Source organism: Poecilia latipinna, unplaced genomic scaffold, assembly GCF_001443285.1.
Source record: "Poecilia latipinna isolate Pla-1442-1.1 unplaced genomic scaffold, P_latipinna-1.0 Scaffold76, whole genome shotgun sequence".
NCBI classification, from domain to species: domain Eukaryota; kingdom Metazoa; phylum Chordata; class Actinopteri; order Cyprinodontiformes; family Poeciliidae; genus Poecilia; species Poecilia latipinna.
In genome coordinates, this window is record NW_015112692.1 from 384,222 (window position 1) to 410,604 (window position 26,383).

Sequence of the window (26,383 nt, forward strand, 5' to 3'; positions counted from 1 at the left end):
TTTTTTTTTTTTTTTTTTTGCACAGCAGTGCAGTGTAGAAATGTCAGTGTGGATCGCTGCACAGATAAAGTTTACAATGTAAATAAAGCAAAATGCCAGATGTCTGTGGCCTAGTGACCCTTCTGTGAACTTTGCGGTGGAAGGATAAATTACAGCAGTCAGTGTTTGGTTACTAAAAGTCAATCTCTTTCCTTTCCCTCCCTTTGTACATATACCATAACTATTTTCATTTTTCCCCCTTTTTTTTAGTAATGGTTTATGATTAATCTTCCCATCCATTTTCTTCATCACCTTGTCGTTTATTAACTGACTAAATCAAAGCAAATCTCCTTTACGTTCTCAATGGGACTTAAAGGAGATTTAAGTCTCATGAAGACTTAAATCTTAATGAGACTTAAGATTTAAGTCTTGCGTTAATTTTGTCACATTTTTGTCAAAATCCAAACAAACTTTGTTCACTGTTGAATAAAGGTAAAATATGTAAACATTTTTGTTTTTCTCTTGACTGAAACGTAGCAACCTTGTTACTTTAAAGCTGTTTACCAAACCATCATTTCTGGTTGCGATTACACCTCAAGCATGTACCATTAGTATCAATTTATTTTCAAAAACACTGCAAATCACCATATTAAAAAAAATCTAATAGTTATTAAGTTGAACCTTTCACTTTCACTAACATAGAAGCACAAAAACAAACTTTATCCTGGGCAGTACTTCTCTTTATTTCTTCTTTATTTCTGTTTTTTTTAAAGAAACAGTTCTTGGTTTTTATCAAATACTTAATTTCAAACATGTAAGGCCTAATTAAATCAACAACCCTGAACACAACACTACATTTTTATTAACTATTAAACTGATCAAATGTAACTTACTACAGCAACTAGTAGTCATAAGAGAGTTACCTATTTCTAAGCTTACGTGCAGATAAATATATATGTGTGTGTGTGTGTGTGTGTGTGTGTGTGTGTGTGTGTGTGTGTGTGTGTGTGTGTGTGTGTGTGTGTGTGTGTGTGTGTGTGTGTGTGTGTAAGGACTGATTTAGAACCCAAATTCTTCAGGTTTGTACCTTTTTAAAACATAAAAAGGTGTAAGCTTCTCTGATGGCCTCAGGTGTGTTTGACCTGCACAATCAATTAGAGGAGACATTCGGTTTTCCCTGCAAAGCAAACATGCCAGAGCCTCAGGCCGCTGTCGCTCTTTACAACCTGTGACCTCTGAGTTTAACCGGAATCACATGATTCTTACTAACAAACATCTGAAGTTGAATCCATTTTTTACTGTTGAAAGTCTTAAACTTGTCAGAATCAGATATTAAAGCTGTTCTTTGTGCTTGCAGGTTGTTGTTCACCTGAAACTACCACCTGTTGTTACCTCAGCTCAGCGTTTTAGTGTGACATGTTTGTGGCTTGTTTCTTGCCCCGCTGCATTTCCTTTCAGGATTTAATTTGTTTTGCTTTACTTGTGCTTACCAGTAGTGACCTGAGATCTACTAAATTATCAAAAAATGTCAGTACTTTTTCGCAAAATTCTAACACAATGCGAGCATTAGACTGGAATAATGCTGCCTGTTTTTTTTTTTGTTTTTTTTCTCTCCCTCGGAGAATAACTGTTTTCCTTCAAGTTGTCTTGGATCAAAGGACATTGATGCTACTGAGGAGGGTAATAAAGAAGGGAAGATTCTTTTAAAGGGTGTGATTCTAAGCCAAATGAATATTTTGAATTGTCTCGGTGTCTTAAACACAGTTCTTAGGGGTCCTGAGCTCTGGGATCAGCACTTAAGTTGCACTTAGGTGACATCAGAATTTAATAAAGTTTTGGTCAAACAAAGAAAAGCTGTGCGAAAAACACCAGCTTAACATCAGTCTGCGAGGTTAAAACTGCTTCTCACTCAAAACTCAGAGGGAGCGGTGTGCTGCTTTTGTGTTGCATCTAATGTTTAAGGGATACGCAGCACTTTTTACAAAAAACAAACCCAGAAAGTGACAAAACCACGTTGTCACAAAGGAAGCTGAAGTTTGTATATTTTTGTGTGTGATTTCAGGGGGCTTTTCATCACTGTTCACGACCGAGGGCACATTGCTTCAATTCTCCAAAACTGGCCAGAAAAGGACATAAAGGTAAACCTTTGACTTGGAAGTTTTTTTTTATTTTTTTTGTGCTGAACTTAAACTAAAGTCCATCACAGAATATGCTGTTTTCGAATGCAATTACAGACAAAATGTGGAACTTTTTAATCTTGCGGATTTATTGATCAGAACTAATTAATGGCAACTGATCAATTTTGACATATAGTGGGTGCCATAAGAAAAATACACAAAAATAATGCAGCCAAAGTCGACTGCAGAGAAGCAATGACCCATGGAACCAGTTATTAGTCATATCCCTCCAAAAAGCAAATCCCAAGATATGGAAAATAAATAATTTTTCCCAACATTTTTTTCATAAATGCGATATGGCTTCCTGCCCAGGGTGTCAAAGTGCTCGGTTATGGGTCAACAAACAAACAAAAAACATTTTGTCACTTCTCCCAAGAATAACTGTTCGGATGATTCACATTCAGTCCATGTCGAGAGAACACTGTACAAAACTGTCAACTTGCGAACGACATTAAAGTACTTGATTATACTCCTATTTTGCTAAATTAAACGGCTATTTCACTATTTTTCTTGAAGTAAATATGTTTTTCTTTTACCTAAATTAGACAATTCTACTCTGAACAGAGATTCCTTAAAACAAAGTTTGAGAATTATGGAAATGTTATCTCACTTATGAAAACACTAATACAAATTATGAGCAGTCATTCGCATCAGGGTGACCTTAGACTGCGATTGGTCAACTCTAGACTGATTTCTGCTGCTCCAGAGTAAAGCTCAACAGTCTCTGCCCCTCTTTGCACTTCATAAATAAAAAGGCGTCGCGCTCTCAGCAGCATGACGACACCACCAGGCATTCCTCGCATGTCGGCTGAACCCGCAGCCGCAGCCACCTGTTCACAGCTGTCAACAGCAAGGCATTTACTGTACCTGAGCTCTGTTAATGCTGCTGCGCGTTCTCAAGGTGGTCTTATCGTAACCTCAGTGGGTACGTCCTACTTTCAACATTTCACAAAGGAGCCAAGGTTGTCATTCTCTGATGAGCCTGAGCCGCTACTGGAACATATCGGCAAGATTTGGCAAGATGGCAGAAGAGAAAACAGCATGGAAACTAATCAAGCACATTCAAAAATTGCGAGATTTTTGGAGGAATAAAGCTGTGAAAGTGTTGCACTTTCAGTGACACTTTTTGTAAAAGTGTAAAAGTTTCCTTTTCTAACGTCAGGCGTTACATAAACGATGTTGTAAAGCAGTAGAGGAAAGTTTATTGATTATATTTGGTGCTCTCACTGAGCAGGGTTTGCTCTAGGATCCGTAGTGTAAAAGTTCATATTTGTTCAAACATGGCAAAATAAAGAAGCAAAGATGTACTTTTGCAGCATTAATTATGAAGATTATCCACCCATTTCTATCAATTGTATCCATTTTATTTATTCCAGATTCAATAAAAATAATAGTAGGTGTCGGCTTGTGTACGGAGCATTAAAAGCAAGCTAAATTGTAAAAAAATAAAATAATACAAAGAACGGCTCTAACTGAGACTGGAGTCCTGCCGTTCACAACAAAGAGAGTAAAATCGCTCGTGAACGATACATCTATACGCTCTACAGCACGTGTCAAAGTCGAGGCCGGTGTGCCAGATGTGGCCCGCCATAACATTTCATGTGGCCTTTTGCAAAAAATCTGCATAACTTACTCAAAGTTCAAACCAAATTCCCAAGAAATCCACAGATTCCCACATTTTTTTCTGATTTTTACTGCAAATTTTTCTCAAAATTGGCTAAAAACATTAGATTTAAGTGACTGCTGCCTTAGCTTTACTTGATGTCAAGTTGAAGACTGTGATCAACGATTAATAAAAAGTCACATTAAACAACATACATTTGCACAAATATCAGAAAAATTCCTTTCAAATATTTCTAAATTAGTTCCACAAAATCTGTCACTTTGATTGCTAACAAAAACAATCGCAAAATCCCAGATGGACTGATTAGTGTGAAAAGATGTTCAGTATGATTAAATTTTAAGAAACACTTACTGAATGCTGAAACAAACAGCTATTTACTGTTTTTTTAACAGTTGAATTGGTTTTATCAGCACATTTTGACACAAACGGCCCCTTAAGAACATTTAGGTATTTTATATGGCCCAAAATGACACTGACTTCGACACCAACAGGTATGACTTGGTTTTCTAGTTAGAAATACCCATTTTCTGAAGTTTTTGGATTTTGTTCCATTTTCCAACAAGGCTGTGAGATTCTGTCTCAGGAGTGATGTGCTGGAGATGTTTATAAGCCGATCTTCCCAACGTGTTGGAACCCAAAACAAAATGAACAGCCAGTAAAGCCTGGTACGTTAATCAGCTCCGGGCCCCCCACACTCTTCAGATTCACGCTGTAACCGTTGCAGCTAGACAGACGGGAGCTAGTGTTAGCAATGCAGCAGTGTGGGTTTTTCTAAAAGTAAATTTTAATATGTAATGATATTTAATGATCATGGTTATTATAAGTGCGTAAATATAGGTTGTATACATAAATATATAATTTTTCCCCCCTTTTTATAACATATATGAAAAAGAAAATGAACATCATTCTGAAGGTGTGGCGGCATCATCAATTACATGCAGAGGAAACTGCTGGGGAAACATGCGTGAACATAAAAATGTTTTATTTTTAGGCAAATCTAGACCACTGTTTAATTTGTGGAAATCAAATAGCTTTTTTAAAAAATATGCAAAATATGGATATTGGACTATTTCCTTGTTTTATTTTAACAAGTATGTTAGCTGAGATTTCTAACAGAGGAATGAGTGATGTGGTTTCTGTTCTGACTGTTGGGTTGACTGACAGGCTGTTTGTGTGACGGACGGAGAGAGGATCCTGGGACTGGGAGATCTGGGATGCCATGGCATGGGCATCCCAGTGGGGAAGCTGGCCCTCTACACGGCCTGTGGGGGAATGCCTCCCCAGCAGTGCCTGCCCGTCCTGCTGGATGTCGGCACAGACAACCAGGTAAGCAGTGATGTCTCAAAAATGAGATGTGATGTTAAAAATTCAACACAAATCAAAGTCTGAGAAGTGTGGCGCTTTTATTCAGCCCTCTCTACTTGAACACCCTAAACAGAATCCAGTTTTATTCAGAATTCAACGACCTAACGATGCGGTTTTAGACTACCTCCTCCCTTAATAAAAGAATCATTTCAAAACTGCTTATTTCAATTCACTCAAATTGTCTTTGTCTGACTATTAAAGATGTATTTGATGATCTGATGGGGGAAACTAATCCAAACACTAATGTATATTATATGTTTGACAAGGCTATAGTTGTTTTAAAAAGAAGTAAAGTTATTATTCCTCTTTAGTCATGCCTCAGAGGTCAGCCAAGTGTAGCAAACACATTTCACAGTTTACAATCAGGAAACACTCTGTGCTTTGGTGAGGTAAGCATCTCTGCCCATGCCAGTTGGGAAAGTACCTTTTTTTCTTTGCCGGTCTGGGCTGAAAAGCAGCTTGGAGAGCTGTAGTCGTGTCGGTAATTGGTTAATTTTTTATTTTTTATGCTGCCTTCTGAGTTAAGGCAACAGACAGTTTTTCATCAATCATAATGTCACAAACTGATGGAACTTTCCCATTGATCATTTAATTAGTATTTGGCTTACAGGAAACGTTTCCATTTCAGCCGTAAAAATACCAGCATATTACAAAAAATAAAAATAAAAATAAAAAACACACAAAAGATATAATAGTCAGTTCAAATTTAATTGAGAGTAAAATTGTTCATTGGTCTGCCAAATCCTCCACTTCAGCTTTTAATCTTTACAGGGTTACAGTCCCCTCCGTTGTTGAAGGGGTGAGTCCTCCAGTTGTTTGAAAAGGGTTGCGGGTTGCAGTCCCCCCCTCTCTGTTTTTTTTTTTTGATGAAATTTAAAGTTTTTTATTGTTGATTCAATGTTGCATGACTTTTTGTGTTTAATGATGTAAAGCACTTTGAAATGCTTTGCTGCTGAAATGTGCTATACAAATAAAATTTGATTGATTGATTGATTGATACAGCATTTGCAGTAATTCTGCTGCAGCTCTTGACCTCTTTCTTTATGGGCCTCTTGATCCCAAAATTCTACTTGATTTTCTCTCTGTAGTTTTATCGCCATTTCCTCAGGTCCATAGATACAACGCAAATTTAACTTATGATGGCAAAATTTTTAATTCTGTTTATCAAACAAAAAATAAATACTTTAAGGATGTTTTTTATATACATGAAATATGCGCTTTGCTCTCAATTTATTTATTTATTAATTTTTTTACGTCATTAAGAGTTTTCAACATTAGTGTTTGAAAATGTTTGCATAGTGTGTGTCCCATCTTTGATAAAAGTTTAAATCAGATGTATACTGCATCAGGTCATTTTCAGTCATCACTCTTTCTTAGTTTTTAGTCCTTACCTTTGTGCAGTTCAGATAGACTTCAGAAAAAATAAAGTCAAACCACCTCTTAGAAAGAATGAGGAAAGGTTTTGGATCATAAATAAGTGCATGCAATAGTTTCTGTGGAACAGCTAGTTGTCTCTTAGGACTTCGATTAAAACCCAGCGTCTTGGACGTCTTGCACGGGGATAAAAACGAACAGCGCATTAAACCCCGATTAAAAACATTAAAGTTTCCAAAGTTTGAAAACGTTAAAGGGGTATGAATATTTTCACAAGACACCGTGTACACATACATGCAGGCGCACATATTTTTGGCTTTCTTGCCCTGCAAATGCTTATAACTGAGATTTCACTGTATTCTGCCAAGCCCTGGTAGAGGCTTCTTTATTTCTGCCATTCTGAAGGGATGACAAGCTAAATGGGATGTAATTGGATAAATGGAGCCGCTTTGTGTGTGTGTGTGTGTGTGTGTGTGTGCGCGTGCGTGCGTGTGCATGTGTAGCTCTTCTCGACTAGCGTCATGAAGACGGCAGGCTAGAACGTGGACTCTTGGTAACCTGCTTCACTCTACAGCCCCGATTCTGGATGCATAATGGAGGAAGAGCAGGAGGGAGGCAGTGGTTGCTTTGGCTAATTATTAAAATGACTGCTATTACAGGATTGTGTTTATCCTTGAGTGGGTGTAGGGATTAATAGAGAGGCTTGAATACATCTAAGAACTTAAACAGACAGATCCCACAACGTTGAAGTTTCTTTTCTTCAAACTTATAATTTAAGGTTTTAGGACTTATTTACTTTGTGGCTTTCACTGGATGAGTCAGGCGACAGTTTATCTTAGCAGTAATTGTAAAGTCAGCAGCTGGTTAGCATGTATGTTAGCATTTATATTTTGAGGACAGAGGCACATAGTTATGCAGGAGTTTTTTTTTGTTTGTTTGTTTTACAATGGATATTATAACAACCTTCCCACATGGAAGATGGAAACCTACTTGATAAGAAGGAGAGCCTGCCTGCCCAGGTACTGAGGAGGTGGTCAATCTGATCAGGGCTGCACAGAATGTGGCATGTTTTGAGGCATAGAGTGTCCAGGCACAGTTTTAAAACTGACCATTTTGAAACAATCGCACCACAAATTTTCATTGCTAATCTTCATTCCCTGGATTATAGGAGGGATCATTCACAGCTACAATTACCCACATAGCAAGTAGACCTGAAAATGATAGTGAAGAATAAAAAAAATTAGCCTGACTCCATAGCAACATTGCTAAACTTGGGTGAAGATATTTGCGTGCAGACAATGTTGGATCTGTGGTGCATTATTGAAGCCCAAAGTGGTCATGGAAGTGATGGGAGTGAACCAACTATTCATTAGCCAGTAAAGTGGTTGGTTACTATTGAATGCATGTCTGGCAAGGAGTTATGGGCAATGCTAGCCAAGGACTTGCAGGCAATAGCCAAGGAGTTATGGGCAATGCATGCTGGTGGCTTCGAAAAACAAGCCCCTCTTGGGTAATAATGAAAACAAGCAGTGTCCTTTTGCCATCCGACGTTCCTTGGTGTTGCAGTTAGCGATCCTTTTCAAACCTAATCTTAGTTTATCTAAGATGTCAATTTTTAACTATTTTTTAACATTTGAAAACTAACTATATAACCAAAGTAGCAAAATCTTTCAGTACTTCCAAAGCTGTAATTCTAAACTCATATTTCATAGTTCCTCAGTCTGTGCAAAATAAATGACATCTTTCTAGATTTCTCCGTGTCCTTGTGCCCTGCTAGCACCGTCAGATAGAAATTATGAGTGAGACAGGCAGAACTCAGTCTAACATCTTTAGGACGAAGCTCAGCGCAAACATTGGCTCATGAATGTACCATGTCATCCTGGACAATGTGCTGTTTGTGTGTGGATCACTGATGGGACTTTACAGCTAAAGTTCTTGGCTGTTATGGATCTCATGATTTCTTGTAACTCTTTGGGTTTCAGCCCAATGTGTAACATAAACTTCTTCACTACTGAAACTTTGTCGAGCAGGACAAATAAAGTAATAGATTAAATATTAATATTAACACATCATATCGCTATCCCTAAAGCTGACATTTTGACAATAGTTGCCTTAGTGAGCAAAGATAGTTTTGCCTCTCATGAGAGGTTTAATTTCCAAGAGAAAGGGGCTTGAAGAATAGAAAGGACAGCTCAGTCAAATAACAGAAGATAATCTAGGACAGAAGGACAACTCATGTCAGCAGCTCATCACAGGTCAATGAGACCAGACCACTTTAAAACCACTCAGGGCTTCTTCTCTTTCACCCATGAAGCAGGTTTGGTCCCCATTTCTAAATGAACTCATAGAATCCACTGCCTTTCATTGAGCTTTTCATTCTTTCCCAAGCTCTTGCATCGCTTGTGTTAAATTCTTATTATAATCTCACAATGACATAAAACCAGTTTCCTTGAGAAACGGCATAATGACACCGCTACATAAATAAATTTTACTTACTTACCAGAAAAAGGCTTCCCCTGCTTTAGTTACCAATGAACTCAGCCAAACCCTCCCTATAACTATCTGTTAAGGACTTGCCAGGAAATGAGTTGCCATCTTTAAATAAATGTCCAGCATAAGCTCTTTGAGCTGTTCTTGGATGTGCTGACTGTTGACCATGCCATGGAAAGTTTGCTTTATGTCTTCTCAAAGTCATGCCCATCTTCATGGCAGCCTTTAATTTGACATGTCTAGAAGTAAGAGCTGCCTATGCCAGTACAGCATGACTAAGCTGCACAGCAGTTCACTGACCTTTTGGACAAAACGTGAACTTTCGTACATCCCAGGTAAACTTTCTGGGATGTACGAAATGATCCATGTCATATAAAACCAGTAAGCAACTTAAAACTGGGGCTGCATTCACACCAACCTTGTTTACTCCGCTTTAACCAAACTGTGATTTCTTTGCCTTGAAGGCCCGGTTGTTTTGGAGAGGTCTGAATGTCTAATCGAACACTGACCCTAGCCAGTGTTTGATTACCGTCTATCAGTCACTAAACACTGGTGACCAGAGTTTTTAGGCAAACTCTGGTTCAGTACTAATTGGGCAAATGGCTTGTGGTCTTTTTCCAAAAACAAAAGAAAAATCCTACAACTGCAAAAATCTCACACTCTCACGAATGTGCGCTTAGTGTCTTCTTCAGAGGGTTTTGTGTCATTTTATTTTTAGCTGAGCGCCACCACATGCAAAGGAGGCGAACAACTTGCTCAAAGGGTTTCAATTGTTTGACAATGCAGTGTGAAAGCGAACCACATCAGCTGAAAATGTAACAAGTGTTGCAATTTTGGTCCCCAGTTGAACCAAGTTTACCGGACTATTAGGTGATAAAATACTCTTGATATTTCTCTCCCTTTACAGTCATACTCTGAAATTAAATCCTGTGGAAACATCTTGTTTCAGAAGTCTTCCAACCAGTAAATAGAGTCCATGTTGTTGTAGTTTAATTTCAGTATAAATGCAGCTGTTCAGTAAAGGCCTTAGAGGTCTGTTAGAGAACATGAGGAACAAACATCATGGAGAACAAGGAAGAAAGTAGACGGGTCAGGAAGAAAGTTGTAGAGGCATCTAAAGTAGACAAGACAGGCCTAAAGCAACGGGCCATGTACATTGATCATGCTTTGGACCTTTTGGACAGAGTTGGTTGAAAAACAAACAGAGCTCAACAGTCAAGCTGGAAATGCATGGTGTTGGTGTCATTATGCTGTGGGAGTACTTTAGTTGAGCAGGGAGAGAGAGGTGGGTTGTAGTTGAAGGGAAGATGGATGGAGCTAAATACATGGCAATGCTGGGAAGAATATATATTGGAGGCTGTCAAAGACTTCAAAGTGGGAGATTCATGGCCCTAAACATACAGCCAGAACCCCAACGGGATGATTTAGATCAAAGCAGAACCATGAGTTTGAATTTCCCAGACCTAAATCCAATTGAGAGCCAGAGACGTTCTCCATCTCATCTGACTGAGCTGGAATATTTTGTCTGAAACACAACACAACACTACACCCAGAAAGTTAAAATTTGTGTGTGTAGCTTGACAGAATGTGAAAAAGGTTTAGAGGCATCTGTCAAGGAAGTACTGATGACCTTTCCTTGCACCTGACTCAAAAGTCTCTTTTCTGTTTCTTTTCATTTCCTTCTGAATGGTTTACTCTGATATATAGTTCCTAACTCCTCATACTTCACGTTGGTGTTCCTTCATTCTTGATAACATTGCAATGTTCTGGTCAACAGGTCAAATTAATCCTCCCTCTAATTTGCTCTTCCCACTGGGTTAGGTTTGTCCCCAATCTGAACTTGTTTCCTACAGCTACAGATTTAAAACAATGCATGCTCCTTTCAAAACTAACACAGTATGAGGAATAGCACAGCTTTTCTAGTGCTGCATAGTTATAATAACCACTGTTCATAAATCATGACCATATCATTTGACTGAAAGATTTGCTTAACTCTGAGAAGTGTCTGCAAATTGGTGTGAATTTATGTCACACGACGAACCGCTCTCACTTACTACAACACGTGGCTGTCATCACAGAGGTCTAAAAACTGTACGAATACAAGTCAGAGCTCATGCAGAGATGTGTTTCTGCTCACTTTTTTAAATAGCAGAAGGAGTACACACAATCAGCCATGGAATCGCTGAGTAATTTTTGGGACTGCTGATCTGGTGTGAATTGCATTTGCAGAGCAATTTCCATGAAGTCTCACAGAAAAGGTGTGCAAGCTCAGCAGCAGGGCTCGCAGTAAAAATTAATGTTGCAAAATCTCAAGAAATTTCTGGTATCAATTACCACCTCCTTTATGTATTGATTTTTTTATTACTCATTTATTTTCCAGGCACTACTGAAGGACCCCTTCTACATCGGCCTGAGGCATAAGAGAGTCCGAGGCCAGGCCTACGATGACCTGATCGATGAATTTATGAAAGCCATTTCGGACAGGTACGATGACCGCACTGACCCTTCCAGTCGTCATTTGCCCACTTCCTTTCTTCCGTCTGCTATCATCATTTCGGGCCGGTAATCGCACAGGGCCCTTAAAAGAAAAATGTTAAGCAGTTTACCATGCAAAGTGACCAGATGCTGCAGGATTCAGAGGTCTGGAGTTTACCTCAACATTAACTCAGTTTTACCTCCTTTCAAACAATTTGACATTCTGGTTGGCAAAAGTTTTTATTCGTCACTGTTTTGTCGCTTCTCGGATGACTATGGGATAATTTTGTGAAAGACCAGACACTGTAAAACAGAGTTTTAGTTGTAGTTTAAAACAACAGACAAAATTAATACAATGTTGACATTTGATATCGGTATAATTATCTTATATAAGTTAGCACCCTGTTGGTGTGACTTTCATTACTTTCATAGAACTCTAGTTAGCTTGCCTTGAAAGTCAGATGCATTTGGGGAGATGTAGCCTAGCCGTTGCCTTCCCGGACAATTCCTCTTGATTATTATCCCATTTCAGTTCTCCGTCTGCGCTTTCTCACATTGACTTAGAAGGGAGGAACAAGTTGTTCAAGGGGTTTGGTTTGTTTGACACAGTGCAGTGTGAAAGTGAACCGCACCAGCCAAAAATGGAACAATGTTGCAATTTTGGTCCCGAATCAAATTGAGTCTCCTGGACTTGTGGATTCCCTTTATAACATTTATACTTTCCTTAACTTGGAGGCTTCTGAAAAACTGTTGGCATATTAAAAACAAAGGTTGAAGCTTAAATAGTTAAAATAGAGAAACTGTGCTATACTGGATTAGGCCTTCCTGACACCTGCTGAAATTCTTGCTCTCTATTTAAATGGACGACTGTTTTATGAAATTTTAAATCAGGGTCGAAGGAGATCGGCGGCAATAACGAAACCAAACGCTGTTTCTGCTAGAATTAAATGTGCTCGATTTATTTCCCCACAGATTACAGCAAAATAACATGCATCAAACACTGTTACTGCTAGAACAAATATGCTCGATTTATTCCCCACAGAACACAGTACAAAACACTCTATGACTAAACACGTGATGCTCGATTCATTCAAGTTACCAGCGCTTACCTCGTGAAACTTGGCCGGAGAGCCTTCGGCCTAGAGATAAGCAGTAGCATCAACGTAGCTGGGCATTCGGACGCGATCCACAGCAGACTCTGACCAAAACTGCGGGCTTTTTCATATTTAATCTCTTAAACAAAGGATCAACGACAGACATTACGGTAAGTTTCTTTCAAAAAGCTTTTTACACCTCTGCACCTCCTCTGACTTCAGTTTAAACACCGCACCATTACTGAAAATAGCTACCATGGAGTCCTCCTCATTCAGTAACAACTCTCTCACCAAAGAGTGTTTTGAGGATGTCAGAGCTGGAGTACAGTAGGGTAAGGGCACCTTTATTTTGTTGTTTTTCTCTGCTTATCCTGGTAGCAGGATCCAGGAAAAGTACTTAAAACCCCTTTGAGTCAAAGAACATATTTAATGTTGTTTTATAATGCCATGTTAATACGTCAAACATTTTTATATTGCTCATTGTTTCTTCTTTAACTAGACTGCACAAGCCTCTGTTAAAGTTTACTGCTTGGACATGTTACTTATTTGGTTGAGTCTCATCTGAGCTATACCTTCCTTTGAGGAGCTGGAATTGTTTGAGACAGATTGAGTCTGGTTGGTCTGATTATTACCCTGCGTGTTTCCTGCAGTCATGTTTCTGATTAGAACCTTCGTACACTCTTCCCCCGCGTTCCATCATGTCTGTGCCCATGTGCCACGAAGCCATGCGTGAACACGCATTGGCCTGGATAAGCCTCATCCTCAACCCACAGAGACTGTAGTCCAGGGAGAGAAGTCTGGGTCTGGGTCCGCTCCAGCTGGCAACAGGAAACCATGACTTTAATAACCGGGTAGCTTCCCAAATGCAGGGAACAGAGTTGACTCTTTTTTTTTTCTTCTTCTTCTTCTTTTCTTCTTCTCCCCACCGGAGCCAGATTGGCGGAAAATGAATAATTATGGGCTCAGACGTTCAATGAATGATTACAGCTCCAAAGTAATATTCACGTTCATTTTTTTGAAAATCTAAACATGGGCTAAAATACTCCACACTGAGTCATCATCGATGAGCAGGAGTCTGGCATAAAATGAGTTTTAGTCTTTTAGTCAAAACTGTCCTGTGCTCAGGGGGATCGATTAGTGATGCAGTCTCATGTTTGGTTTGAGGCCGTCCAGCTTAGCTCCTGAGTTTTCACAATGATCCCAGTAACATGACTACACACACTCACAGCACAGAAAGAAAGGAGAGACTCGGGAGTTTTGAGAATTTCCTCTTGCTCTGGTTTCATACATTTAAACACCAGGCAAAAACACACAAATAGTTTAAATCAAAGATGCACCAATCCGATTTTAACATCTGTATTGGTCCCAATGTTAAAAAAAAAATTCTAGACCTGGTATTGGTGACAATGTGTCCAATCCATAATAGCAGATCTATTTAGTGTAATTCTATGCTTTGCGCTCTGAGCGACATCACGCTTCATTATAGTTTACATCAAGTTTAGAATCCCTAATTGCACTTTCTGAACCATTTTGAAGGTTTGTTGCAGTTTTTTTTTTTTTTTTTACATGTTTGACCAAGATAGTCAATCTATTGTTCCATCTACAGTTTGTTTATTTTTTTTATTATTTTTTTTAATTGTCTGTTTTACTCCTAATTGCACTGAGTCTCATATTAAAATTGTGTTGTTTTTACACGTTTGACCAAATTTGTGAAGCTGTTGGTGTATTTAAATCTGCTGTACTGGTGCAGAGTTATCAGATAAATATATTATCAAATACATTTATGTCTGTTTTAAAAATATATATATTTATATTAATTTCAGCTGTTTTTCTGTATCGGATCGGTGTCGGCCAATACTAAACTTCAGATATTGGTATAGGAGGTGAAACTGCAGTAGGTTTACTATTGAGACCCTAGCATAAAATTATAATAATATACACTTAACTTCTTATTTCACAGACAGTGCAAGAAATATTTTGCTTTCAGACTAAATATTTTTAGCCAGAAGTGACTTGAGTTCAGCATTTTTCAGATGGCTTAAAAACAATGTTTGTGAATGAGTCTGAACTGTGCTGAGCGTTTCATCAGACCACTGAATACTGCAAGACTGTGACAAACGTAGAAGAGGATTTGAACGTTTCTTATGTTAGGATTTTCTGGATCAAAATAATGAGAAACTTTTAAGTTGATTTAGTCCTTCATTGCATGTTATTATGGAGCTATTCAAATATTTAAGAAAAAAAATATTTTTGACTGCCAGAATTATCAACAACTGAATCTTTCTCCATCCGAAACGTCCAGCAGGATAACCCAATAATGTATATTTCTTCTCATTTCAGTCATTCATTTACTTAACACAAAAATAGAACAGAACAAGTCTGAAACTGATGCGTTGCACCAAGAGCAAATTTGCAATTCCAGTCCTTGGTTAGGCATTTCTATACTTTCATTTTCACACTGCTCTGTGACAAACTAACCAAATCCTTTGAAAAACCTGTTCACCTCCTCGCCTGTGGTGGCGCTGCATCAAGAACCACTGAAGGAAAACCTCTGAAGAAGACACTTATTACAACTTTCTTCTTCACTAAATGTAAACAAAAAACAAAAATGGGGTGGCGTCAGATTTTAGAAGTTGTAGGATTTATTTTCCTTTTGGTAAAATTAGCTCCAGACACACACTACTTTGTTTTGGTTATATTTACCCTGAATACCCTGCATCATGGTCCGGATCATGCTTTTGAGCGGCCTCCAGTCCACTTGTCATTCGTGCATTCAAACCGCACCAAACTTCACTTTAAATGAACCGAAACCCAAGTTTTTATGTGGACAAGAATTCAGAGTTTGGTCTGCATCAGAATTTGATTGCTCATTCACACATTCCCCAAACGAACCAAACCGTCCAGGCAAACAAGCTGGAGTTTGATTATAGCCAACCAAACAGGGCTGGTGTGAATACACCCTTAGTTTGTCCAGAAACTTGAAGTCTTTCAAAACTGAACTACCCAGTTAATATCTTTTTGTCTTTTTTTATTTATTTATTTATTTATTTTGAATGGTTGGGGATTTGAGACATTTCCTAAACAAGGTTGGTTGGCATACAAACACTACAGGAATGCTATCAGCTATTTTAAAACTCTTGGCACTGAAAAAAAAGTGAGGATCAGGCAGACAGGCCGATGGAGGGAGCAGCAGAAAGGGAGAGAAAGAAAGAATGCAGAATGTGTCTTGTTTTTTTCTTTTCTTTTTTTTTTTAATGACGGCTCAGGGATTTGAGAAATAATGTGTGCTGAGAGATGCTGGCTCTCTGGAGAACGGGGAGTGGGCTGGGGATTTATTAAGGCCTCCTCCACAAAACCCCTTAGGGACAAAGGTAACACACATCCTATTAATGCGTGTGTGTGTGTGTGTGTACACAAATGCTTGCATCTACACACAGATTCAACAGCTGTGTTTGGACAGAGCGCCCTTGTCTGTGACCTTTGTTTTGGTCGTCTAAGGCTGTCCAGCCCTCATGAAGGCGCTCCAGCCAAATGAATCGGTTCGTACCTCCTCATCAGTTTCCAGTCTCGACACTGAAAGGAGAAGAAACGCGCATCGCGCTACTTCCCTGTAGCAGCACATTTCAGCTGTAATAACACCAGATTGAGTTTCTTGAAAGAGTCACTTGTTACATCTATAGGAACCTAAATGAGAGCTATAGACTAAACAAACACACGGAAATGAGGAATGTTTGCTTTGTCATATCTTTCCATCTGCAATTATCTCTAGTAGGTCTTGATGAGATTCTTAAAGACAGCTAAAAGATCCCCTAAGACAACCCCAGCAGTCTTAATAAAGTTTTTGCAAACCCTGGATTGGATTTATTTTTTCTTTGCTTCTGTTTAACATATTCTTGTGGTGACTCATAAATCACAGGAAAGTAAAAGTTAAAGGCCAAAAAACAGTCTTGTGTTGTTTTGGTAGAATGGCTCAGATTGCTTTGACAGACTACTGGTTTCCCCCGCCGCCCCGTATTAGTTTCAATACTTATGAGTTTCTATTGCTCAAATTTCTTCAAACAGACATATGACTTAAATGTTGTGATGTATGGAAAAAAAATGCATGAAAGGTTTCATATTTAAAAGCTGTCTAGTTCTCTGGAGTGCAGCTCACCATGAAGAGCTTCACAAAGCACTTTGATTGACCTGGATTGGTGCTTTTTTTCATGTTAGCACTGGGAGGAGATGAAGGAGTTTAATCTTATCACAGATTATCTGTCTCGTACTACACTGTCACGACATAGTGACAGTTTTAAGTAATATCTAAAAAAGTTCTTTATATATCTATATATAAAACTTGCATACCCCAGCTTTAAAAGGAGACAGACACCTGTCTGGTATGCAAATTAAGTTTGCATTTTTTAAAATTCATCATTTATGAAGTGGGCATGACGATCTGAATAAGATGGTAGTCAAAAACAGATTTGAATCGCCCATTGTTGCATATTGACTGTTTTTTTTTCTTGTTTTTTTTTCTGCATCGGTAGCTGTTTCTATTACAAATGTGCACAAAACTTTGTCAATATTCCACTAATGTTGAAAAATCACAATTTCACAGTTACAGTGGTTCCATTAAGTAAGAAATGCCATTGAAATCGAAAGTGGATAAGCTTGTTCACGTGGTAAGTCGTTAAAAAACATGTCAAGCCATCATCCTCCTACCACTTCCTGTCATCATCTTCTTCATGATCTGCGCCAGTGGCAACATCCGGTTTTTGATCATGTGATTTGTGTGATGCGAAAAAAGTGTTTCCATTGCAGTTTTGCGAAATAAATAAATTTCGATATAGCCAAAAAAAAAAGCCCTCACACATTTTTTTTTCTTTTTTAATTGACGTGCTCCCATTATACAAATGTATTTTCAAAATGCTAAGTTACCCAATTATATGGTCAATGATCACAAATCCACCTGTTTTTTGGTGCTTAGAGTAGCTGGGTACAACCTCTGCTGCTCAGGGATTAGTTTGCTTTTTAAAGCATGGTCAGGAATAATACCAAGCTATTTAAATCTCCTGGGTGTGCCTTGGCCTGCGTAGGTTTCTGCCCATAATTCTTCCGTGAGAACATAAAAGCAAATCATGTCGTTGCGTCTTTGTCATTTTCTTAAATCTAGTTGGCATGGGAACACGTTGGGACTTTCTGACGTCCCCAGGGTGTCCAGTGAAAGTTACAAAGACACCGAACGCTGAACAGAAGCTTCGTTTTTGACAAACTCTGCCCCCCACACATACACATTGTTAAATAAAATAAAACACCGTACAAGGACCCTATCTTTATTGGTGCGTACATCAGAACGAAGCGCCTCAGCAGAGTGGTGTTCCTTTGTTTAACACCACAATCACAGATATTCACTCTGCAATTTGTGGTCACCGAAAGCTCATAAGTATGCATGCGTTTATTTTATGTTCAATCTGAGAGGCAATTAGGGTTTGCACTAAAAGATCTATTTTCGAGCATAAGTTAAAAGAAAGCAGCTCGGTCCTTCCCAGCGAGCAGCAGCAGGCGAACGCAGCTCTCCTCCGGATCATCTTAAGCCAGCCTGTGAACTCGCGTGAACTCACGCTCGCAACAGCGGCTGCGCTGTTTTGCTTGGCGATAGGGCAGCGCCCGCATCCACCCCGCGCCTTGTCGCCCGTCTCCGAGTCCTCGAGGCGAAACACAATGAAATGTTTATAGCTCCCATTTTTGGCCTCATAATTCCTCGTCTTTGTTGCCGTCTCTCAGCAGCGCTGCGTGTCTGATAGAAAACACATTTCTCTTGTGTCGGCGCTGCTCCGGTGTTGGCAGGAAGCTCGCGCCGCTGTCGGCGTCTGCGCCGGGGCGTCCAGTGTCCTGCTGTGAGTCACAGGACAGAAGTCTCTCATCAGGACATAAAGTTTTATTGCATCTGAAATTTATCTTTCTTTTTTTTGTTTGTTTTGCTTCACTTCCGCCCAGCTCTTTGCAAGCGGTTCTGCAGTGACCATAACAAGTGGGAAACCGCTTTACTGAGCTGGTCAATAACAATGCTTTCCTCACAAAGGACTAGGGTAGCAAAGGAGACCGGAATACCTGGAAACAGAAAGGAAAGGATGGCTCTGAAAACAAGCACCTCTCACTGTTATCCAGTGTCTCGGTCCTGGAAGCTGATGTTTATCCAGCCTGTCCCCAATTTCCTCCATCGCTCTGCCACTGGAACAGAAGCTGTGTTGTCTTAAATTTCCAGTTCAGACGAACCTTCTCCTGTTTTCTTTCCACAGCCTCGTTTTGAATGTGCCGAGTTCAGAGCAGAATTTCTCCCTAAACTTCTGCGCAAAACAGAAACCTTTCCCCCACACTCTGACCCGGCCACTACTGTGTTTGACCATGGAGGCAACGTGTTCAAGGAGATGTGCAGTGTTAGTTTCCTGCCAATACAATGAGGCTTGTTTACCTTTTTAAGGAAAAATCGCAGTCTGTTGATACTGTTGAGCTGTTTGTCATTATGAGGCAGAAAAAAAATTTGCACAGACATTAAAATTCTCACTATTAACACAGTATTTTCCCTTAAAAGTGATATTGTATATTGTCATCCTCGTAAAATAACAGCCCAAGTCATTTTTTGTTAAGTTTTTTTTTGTTTTTTTTTTTTGTTGTTGTTGTTGAAATACTTTCAGCAGACCTAGGTCATTATTTTAGGAGGATGACGATGTTTAATATTACAGAAAAGGCTAAAGGATGTAGAGAATGACATGAGACAAAGAAGAGAATCATTTTGTTTCCCGTTTTAACGGAGGAGAAACTTCTTTGTCACAGGTCCAGATGCTGCTTGTGAACTGCAAACCTCCAGTAAACTCCTCAGCATCTGCTGGAAGCCTTGGAAACCTGGGAAGCCTTCCCCTCTGTCACTACTGAATCTAACTCACAGAGTTGTAGTGCTGGGCTTATGTTTTGTTAAAAGATGGGGTATTTTTTGAGAAGCTTATAGGTGTTGTCTGGGTAGCACAGGTGGTCTAAGCAGCAACTTGTAAAAGCGAACACTGCTGGTTTACTTGAGCTCCCTCATTAAAACTCCTTCTGTGATGTTCTAAAATCACATGGGGGCGCTGAGGTGGAAAAAGTTCTATTGCATTTCTCTCCAAAAAGCCTAATTTTCAATTAACAGCAAAACGTTAACAGTTCCTCTTGATTGCTCGTGTTGCTGTGCTGCGTTGAGCAGCAGCTCCTCCCTCTGACAGAGTTATGCCTTGTCTGTTTTCTCCCACTGCGTACTTTACGGCGTGGCAGTTTAGCCACGAATGAAATGCATGTCTTCTGCTTGCAGGTACGGCATGGACTGTCTGATTCAGTTTGAGGACTTTGCAAACATCAACGCTTTCAGACTGCTGAGCAAGTACCGCAACAAATACTGCACATTCAACGATGACATCCAAGGTAACCGGGGAAACCGTTCACCTTACACCAACAGAGTATCAAGAGTTTTGGTTTAAAATGATGAATGAAGAGAAAAGTGAGGTTAAAGCAGCAGAAAAGATCGATGAGAAGGACGAGGAAAAGAAAAGAAAGATGTTTTTTTTTTAGCACAGATAATACATTTGAAACAAGACTTTTACATGTATAGTTTTTTCCTACTATTTCACATTGAATCAAACTCATCTGTTCTTGTTTTACATCAGTCAGGACAACCAAAATTATTTATATTCAATTATCGCCAGAATATTGATGGACAGAATTTTAGAAAGTGCTTCAATGCTTCCTTCAAACTTAAGTCCACATATACAAAGTTTACTTTGTTATGTGCCTGTCACAATAACAAATTTTGCTGGACGATAAATTGTCATGAGAAGTTATCGAGATAAACGATAATATTGCAGTTTTGAGACCATTTTTAAGTTATACAACTCTTTTGGCATAATGATCTTCTGAACCTTCATCCAACTGTGAAATACAGTGGCACCATCAGGTTGTGGGGGTGTTTTACTGTAGGTGGACATGGTGCACTCCACCAAATAGATGGCATCACAATGAAAGAACATTACATGGAAACACTGAACGAAAAGCTCAAGACAGGAAGTTCAGTTTTGGGCATAAACTGGTATCCCTGAGCAGTGGTGCAAAAAGTGGGCATGCAGCGCATGCATGCGCTGCACCAGAGGGGGCGTCAAGACCCCGCCTGGAGGGGGGGGCGGGCCGATGATGCCTTCGCATACACTTCAGCGCGCCTTTACGTTCCTTCACCTCGCGCACATATAGCGAGTTTTACCTTTTACGTTTCTTCGTCTCGAAGGGGGGGGTGGTAGTAGAGCGAGCGTAAGATTTCTACGCTCCTTCACCGTGACGTACCTTCCTTCGGGAGCGTGAGGGGGGGCCGATTTATGTTTTCACATCCACCTGAATAATATGTAGTTGCGACCCTGTCCCTGACGGACAAAACTCTTCAGGAGTTAAGTGAAAGTTTAGTTTATAAATCTGTAAAAAGACACAAATCTGGAAACCTTCTCCCTCGAGTTCCTGCAAGTCACTAGACAACATTTCCACACATAAATCAATTATCACAATCTCTACACTGTAACGCCACTGATGGACCAAGAGCCGTGGTGGACCATGGCAAAAAAAACTTCAGTTTGTTCTGAACGGAAAGGCTGAGACGCCGCAGAACAATAAAGTCAACAGTGACCCAATAAAATGTCAGAGTGTGGAACATTTTGTTGTTCTTCATGTCATTAATAAGCCTAATGAGGAGCCGAGTCTTCAGTGTTGAACGACAGTCGTTTCTTTGAAGGGTTTTAGCTCAGGACAAAAAGACAGACCTTTCTTTTACATGTACAGTATTCACCCTAAAACTAACGGCAGTTCTAATCTGTTGTTTTTTTATTTCTTTCAAATCCATTCAAAACTCAGTCTTTGAACATATAAACAGTAACATTAATGTTATAAACTCTGAGTTCAGTGTTAGAAAAGTTTAATTGACTCCGGTCTCTTTCTTCAGGAACAGCAGCTGTAGCAGTAGCCGGACTCCTCGCCGCCCTCCGCATCACCAAAAGCAAAATGAGCAACCACACCATTGTGTTCCAAGGGGCCGGAGAGGTTCGTGCATCAGCCGTAAAAAAATAAAATAAAATAAAATAAATCATGGTCTAGTATTTAATGTGACCAATGAGGTGCAGTGTCAGGCGTTTTGAAACCAGAACTTTCAGTTTTTTTGTTTTTGCTTTTTTGTTTTTTCCTCTTGTCCTTTTCTCTCCCCTTCCTTCTCTGCTGTTTCCAGGCAGCGATGGGAATTGCCGAGCTCATCTCCATGGCGATGGAGAAGGAGGGACTCGGCAAAGAAGAAAGCTTGAAAAAAATCTGGATGGTTGACTCAAAGGGACTCATCGTCAAGGTGTCTTAGTGGGACTGAAAACACACACGCACCCAAACACACACCAACTAAACCGAACAGAATGCAGGTATTTGCAACGATTTGCCTTAGCTAATTGTTTTTGAGGCCAGAGACCCCATGTATTTCCAATCCAAAGTCTTCACATATTAATATTCAGTTAGAAGCCTTGTGGTCCTCGGTTTATGTTGCACTGGAGAGTTTTGTTACCTTCACATTTTAGCTTAAGAAAATCCACTTGGGTTGGAAGGTGCAATTTATTTTCTCACAGCAGTGACCGATGCAAAGCTCGTACTGTGAGAAAACGTTAATGGGGCAGTTTTATGTGTTTTTATAGCACAATCAATAAACTGTTAAAATATATTAAATATTACTTAAAATAAATTTTACTTTGTAATTCAATGCCTTTAAATTGGGACTCTGTCTCTTTAAAAGCGCCTGCTCTTTCTGAATCTTAACCTTCAGGAAGTTATCACAACATGGCTCCTCTATTAACCCTTTACCAGCATTTCACTGAGAAGTAGCTCCTATAATGAGCTCAGCAGTTTCACCAGGTGTTTGCTAATTGCTGCTGGCTAGTCTGAAGGAGCTGAGTGGGGGAGACATGGGGAAGGGCTGCTCTGTGAGGCAGAAGCTACCAAGCTTGGAAGCTGCAGCTCTAAGGAGGAGCTTTGTCTCGAAGGCAGGACTAGGTTCACACAGGCGTTTTTCACAGCTGATTGGTTGCCACGGGAGATCAAAGAGTGTCTCAAATATACATGAAAGAATCAAGGCAACACTGCAGGTATGTTTTTAATGGGAGAATAACACTATAACATGATGTAAAGCTAAAAAAAAGAGGATTGTTACATAATACTGCCCCTTTAAGAAATGTAACTTTGGAGTTTTAAAGAGCAAAATTTTGAATTTTGGTTTTCACTTTGAGCTTTACCTTGGAATGGATGAATGATTAAAAGTATTTGGTAGAGTTGAGAAAACCTTGTGGCACTATGGGTTAGGGAACTATAAAAGTTACTTTACCTGCCCTGGAAGATTTTGTCTGTTCAAATATTCAGGAAAGATATTCAGGTTATTTTGTGTATTTCAAACCAACATAGTAGGCTTGTGACCAATTTTAGAAAAGATGCAGGTTAATCATATTTTTCCAATGATTGTTTCATTTGTTTGTTTTTTTTTTGTTTTGTTTTTTTGTTTTTTTTATATGTTTGTTTCTTTCTTTAATATTTTTAAACTTGATCCCCTCACTCTGCATCCTTAGGGCCGGGACAACCTGACCCATGAGAAGGAGCGATTCGCCCATGAGCATCCTCAGATGAAAAACCTGGAGGATGTGGTCAGGGATCTGAAACCCACAGCTATCATTGGTGAGCAACACTTTTGTTCATGTTGTCAGACATCAGCAGATCGTTTCCAGACACGCTTCAGTACCGAGGATCCCACTGACCTTCAGTGCTCTCACATCCCAGGTGTTGCTGCTGTTGCCGGAGCTTTCTCTGAGCGGATCATCAGGGACATGGCTTCCTTCAATGAACGACCAATCATCTTCGCCCTTAGCAATCCAACAAGCAAAGCCGAGTGTACTGCTGAGGAATGCTACACATTCACAGAGGTACGCAGTGCTGCATTGTGGTTAACGCTGTAATTGTTATTATTTTGTCTGCCACAAAGAGTCAACATACTGCTGTGTGAATGGATGGCTATGTAAAACATTGTGTAACTATTATTTTAAAAACAAAGACAAAATTATTATGAAATTTAGCACAGGTAAAGCACAGGTATGACTTTTCTTTTAATTATGGTTTTAATTCCATGATAATCTTGAGTATGATTTCATTGGGGTAGCTAATTATTATGACTAACTATAAAGCTTAGTTTAGCCACATTTTATATATATAGTGGTTTATGCATGTCTATGCTGAGGTTAACTTGCATTATATTGAACTCTGTCTCGCTGCAGGGGCGTGGCATCTTCGCCAGTGGCAGTCCGTTTGACGCCGTCACCCTGCCTGATGGGAGGACGTTCCATCCTGGTCAGGGCAACAACGCCTACATCTTCCCCGGCGTGGGCCTGGCCGTCACCGCGTGTGCCTTGCGACACATCACAGAGGATGTCTTCCTGACTGCTGCAGAGGTGATGCACAAACGGTTGTAAAAATTGAATTGAATGATGAAAGCTTACACTGAGGATTTAGAGATGGGCTGGGTTATTATGCCGCATTATGTAACAACGTAATAAATCAGACTTCAAAATGTAATGAAAGATTGTTAAAAACAGCTTGATGTGATAATAGACGCAAAATGTCGTAAAATTCTTTGAATGCATTTTTTTTCCTTCTTTCTGCCTATTATGTAATAACATTACATTTTGCAGCAGTTAGTACAAAATGAGGAGGTAGTTCATGTTTTTAGAAGTGATGATGGAATGGAGGAATAAACAATCATAAACTGTGTTCATCCTGTTAATTACACTTCTAATAACGATCATGTTGTAGATTTAAATTGAAACTTTGGTCAGTAAACACAGAAGTTTTGGTCTTTTAGGTGGCTTTTCAGACTCATCTTCATAACCCTCTACCTTAAAATACATCCAAGGATTTTATTACATTTTGTGTGTGTTATTGCGTAACGTGGCTTTAATGATGTTTCGCTACATTTAAACTCCTTATTTCATTACATTGCTACATAATCCACTGCGGCATTACATAATAAGACAAATCATCTCATTTACATTATTCTAGCTTAAAAATCCTGCAATTATACTAGATGTAATTTATTTTGCATTCACCAAAAAAATGTATAAATAAAAAACAGGTATCGTATCTCGTCACTACGAGATGAAATAAGATCTCGTAAAAAAACCGAACCGTTTTGATTGTTTTGGCTTGAATGACATGTGAGTTTAAGAGTCTGAGTGTCACAGCAACTAAAAGTTTGGTATTTATTGATCAAAGTTTAAAATGCATAATCTAAATTGTGATTATTCTTAGAAGCATATTGATCAAGACGAACACAAACTATGGCTCATATCATCTGATGGGCCATATTATTAAACCATCAATGTTTTTAAAATGGCAAAGGCTGCATTTTTAATAATCGGTTCAAAATATAATAACATTATTACATACTGCAGGAGAAAGTATTACAAAATGTGTTCAAGGATATTTTTTTGCTTACATTTTTTGTCAGTTGTCGCATAATTTGGTTTTATTACATTCTAAAGTCGATACTTTAGACTACGTTACAATGCTGAAAGAATAAAGCCATTCCACAAACAGTTTATTATCGAGCATCGGTGGGTAATGTACATTCTCATTCTCGGAAAATGAAAATCAATCCCTAATTAAAGCGACGGTTCTCCGTGGGAGTCCCTGACCATGAGAGCGACAGACTACCAGTCATTCTGTGTCTTTAAATGGCACCTCTCCAGTTGTCTCCTAATTACAAGCTCTTCTCTTGTAATTACAAGATCTGAATCTCGTAATTATGAGATAAGATGCCTATTTCTTTTTTTTTCTTCCCATAAATGTTTATAAAGGTTCTGAAAAATCTTAAAATAAAAGCAATTCCTCCTAGCAGCCCGATTAGCTTCTTTACGCTGACTTAAGCGGTTTTTTGCAGGCCCTTGCTGACCAGGTGACTGAGAAGGATCTCGCCGAGGGAAGACTCTATCCTCCTCTCTGCTCCATCAGGGAGGTTTCTCTTAAACTGGCTGCTAAGGTGAGACAAAGTTAAATCCAGCCTGCCACGTCAACATGCGAACACAGCGAGAAGTATAATTCCACCCCTCCCCAAAAATTTTCTGTTTACAGATCATGGATTACGCTTACTGCCACAAAATGGCCGCTCTTCGCCCCGAGCCGTCCGACAAAGAAGCGCACGTTCGCTCGATCTGCTACAGCACAGACTACGACGACTTCGCCGTTGACTCGTACCAGTGGCCAGAGGACTGCGTAGCTGTGCAGTCGTGTAAACTTTGATGATCTGTACACAGAAACCAAAAAAAAAAAAGCCCTTAAAAGGGATCATTACTACTGAGGTGCAATGTTATCCAAGGATCGGGAGTTGGGATGTAAAAGATGTATGCATAACTTTCCTTTTGATTATATTAATGTACTTTAAATTCACCAAAGACAACTCAAGCACTATTGGTTTGCATTATGAAATATTGCACCAGTTGCTGTCGCCACTTTGTTTTACATAGAGGGGGATGTTATTTTATGGTTTAACTTTTTAATTGTACTGTAATAGTTAAAGACACTTTGCCAAATAAAATAAAAAAAGTTTTTGATTAAACGTTGTCTGGTCAGTCTAATGCTCCCAGAGTTATAAAGGTTAAAAGTTCTATAACGTTCATGATTTCTTCTGGCTGAAGAAATCATAGGAAAATCCCGTATTTTCCCTGTTCGTCTCAAACGTGTGGATGATGTTT

The 26,383-nt window shown here is 39.3% G+C and overlaps 1 protein-coding gene across 1 annotated transcript in view; it reads left to right on the forward strand.

Annotated features, from left to right (window-relative positions):
- Nucleotides 1-25,962, forward strand: part of me1 (malic enzyme 1, NADP(+)-dependent, cytosolic) — an 89,460-nt gene extending 63,498 nt beyond the window's left edge. Inside the window, exons 4-14 of the mRNA XM_015017529.1 lie at nucleotides 2,042-2,117; nucleotides 4,945-5,106; nucleotides 11,390-11,493; nucleotides 19,900-20,009; nucleotides 21,565-21,662; nucleotides 21,844-21,957; nucleotides 23,213-23,318; nucleotides 23,421-23,563; nucleotides 23,912-24,085; nucleotides 25,573-25,671; nucleotides 25,764-25,962. Of these exons, the coding sequence (XP_014873015.1) occupies nucleotides 2,042-2,117; nucleotides 4,945-5,106; nucleotides 11,390-11,493; nucleotides 19,900-20,009; nucleotides 21,565-21,662; nucleotides 21,844-21,957; nucleotides 23,213-23,318; nucleotides 23,421-23,563; nucleotides 23,912-24,085; nucleotides 25,573-25,671; nucleotides 25,764-25,931 (1,354 nt within the window). The 3' untranslated portion in view covers nucleotides 25,932-25,962. The remainder of the gene's footprint in view (nucleotides 1-2,041; nucleotides 2,118-4,944; nucleotides 5,107-11,389; nucleotides 11,494-19,899; nucleotides 20,010-21,564; nucleotides 21,663-21,843; nucleotides 21,958-23,212; nucleotides 23,319-23,420; nucleotides 23,564-23,911; nucleotides 24,086-25,572; nucleotides 25,672-25,763) is intronic.
- Nucleotides 25,963-26,383: the final 421 nt, after the last annotated feature.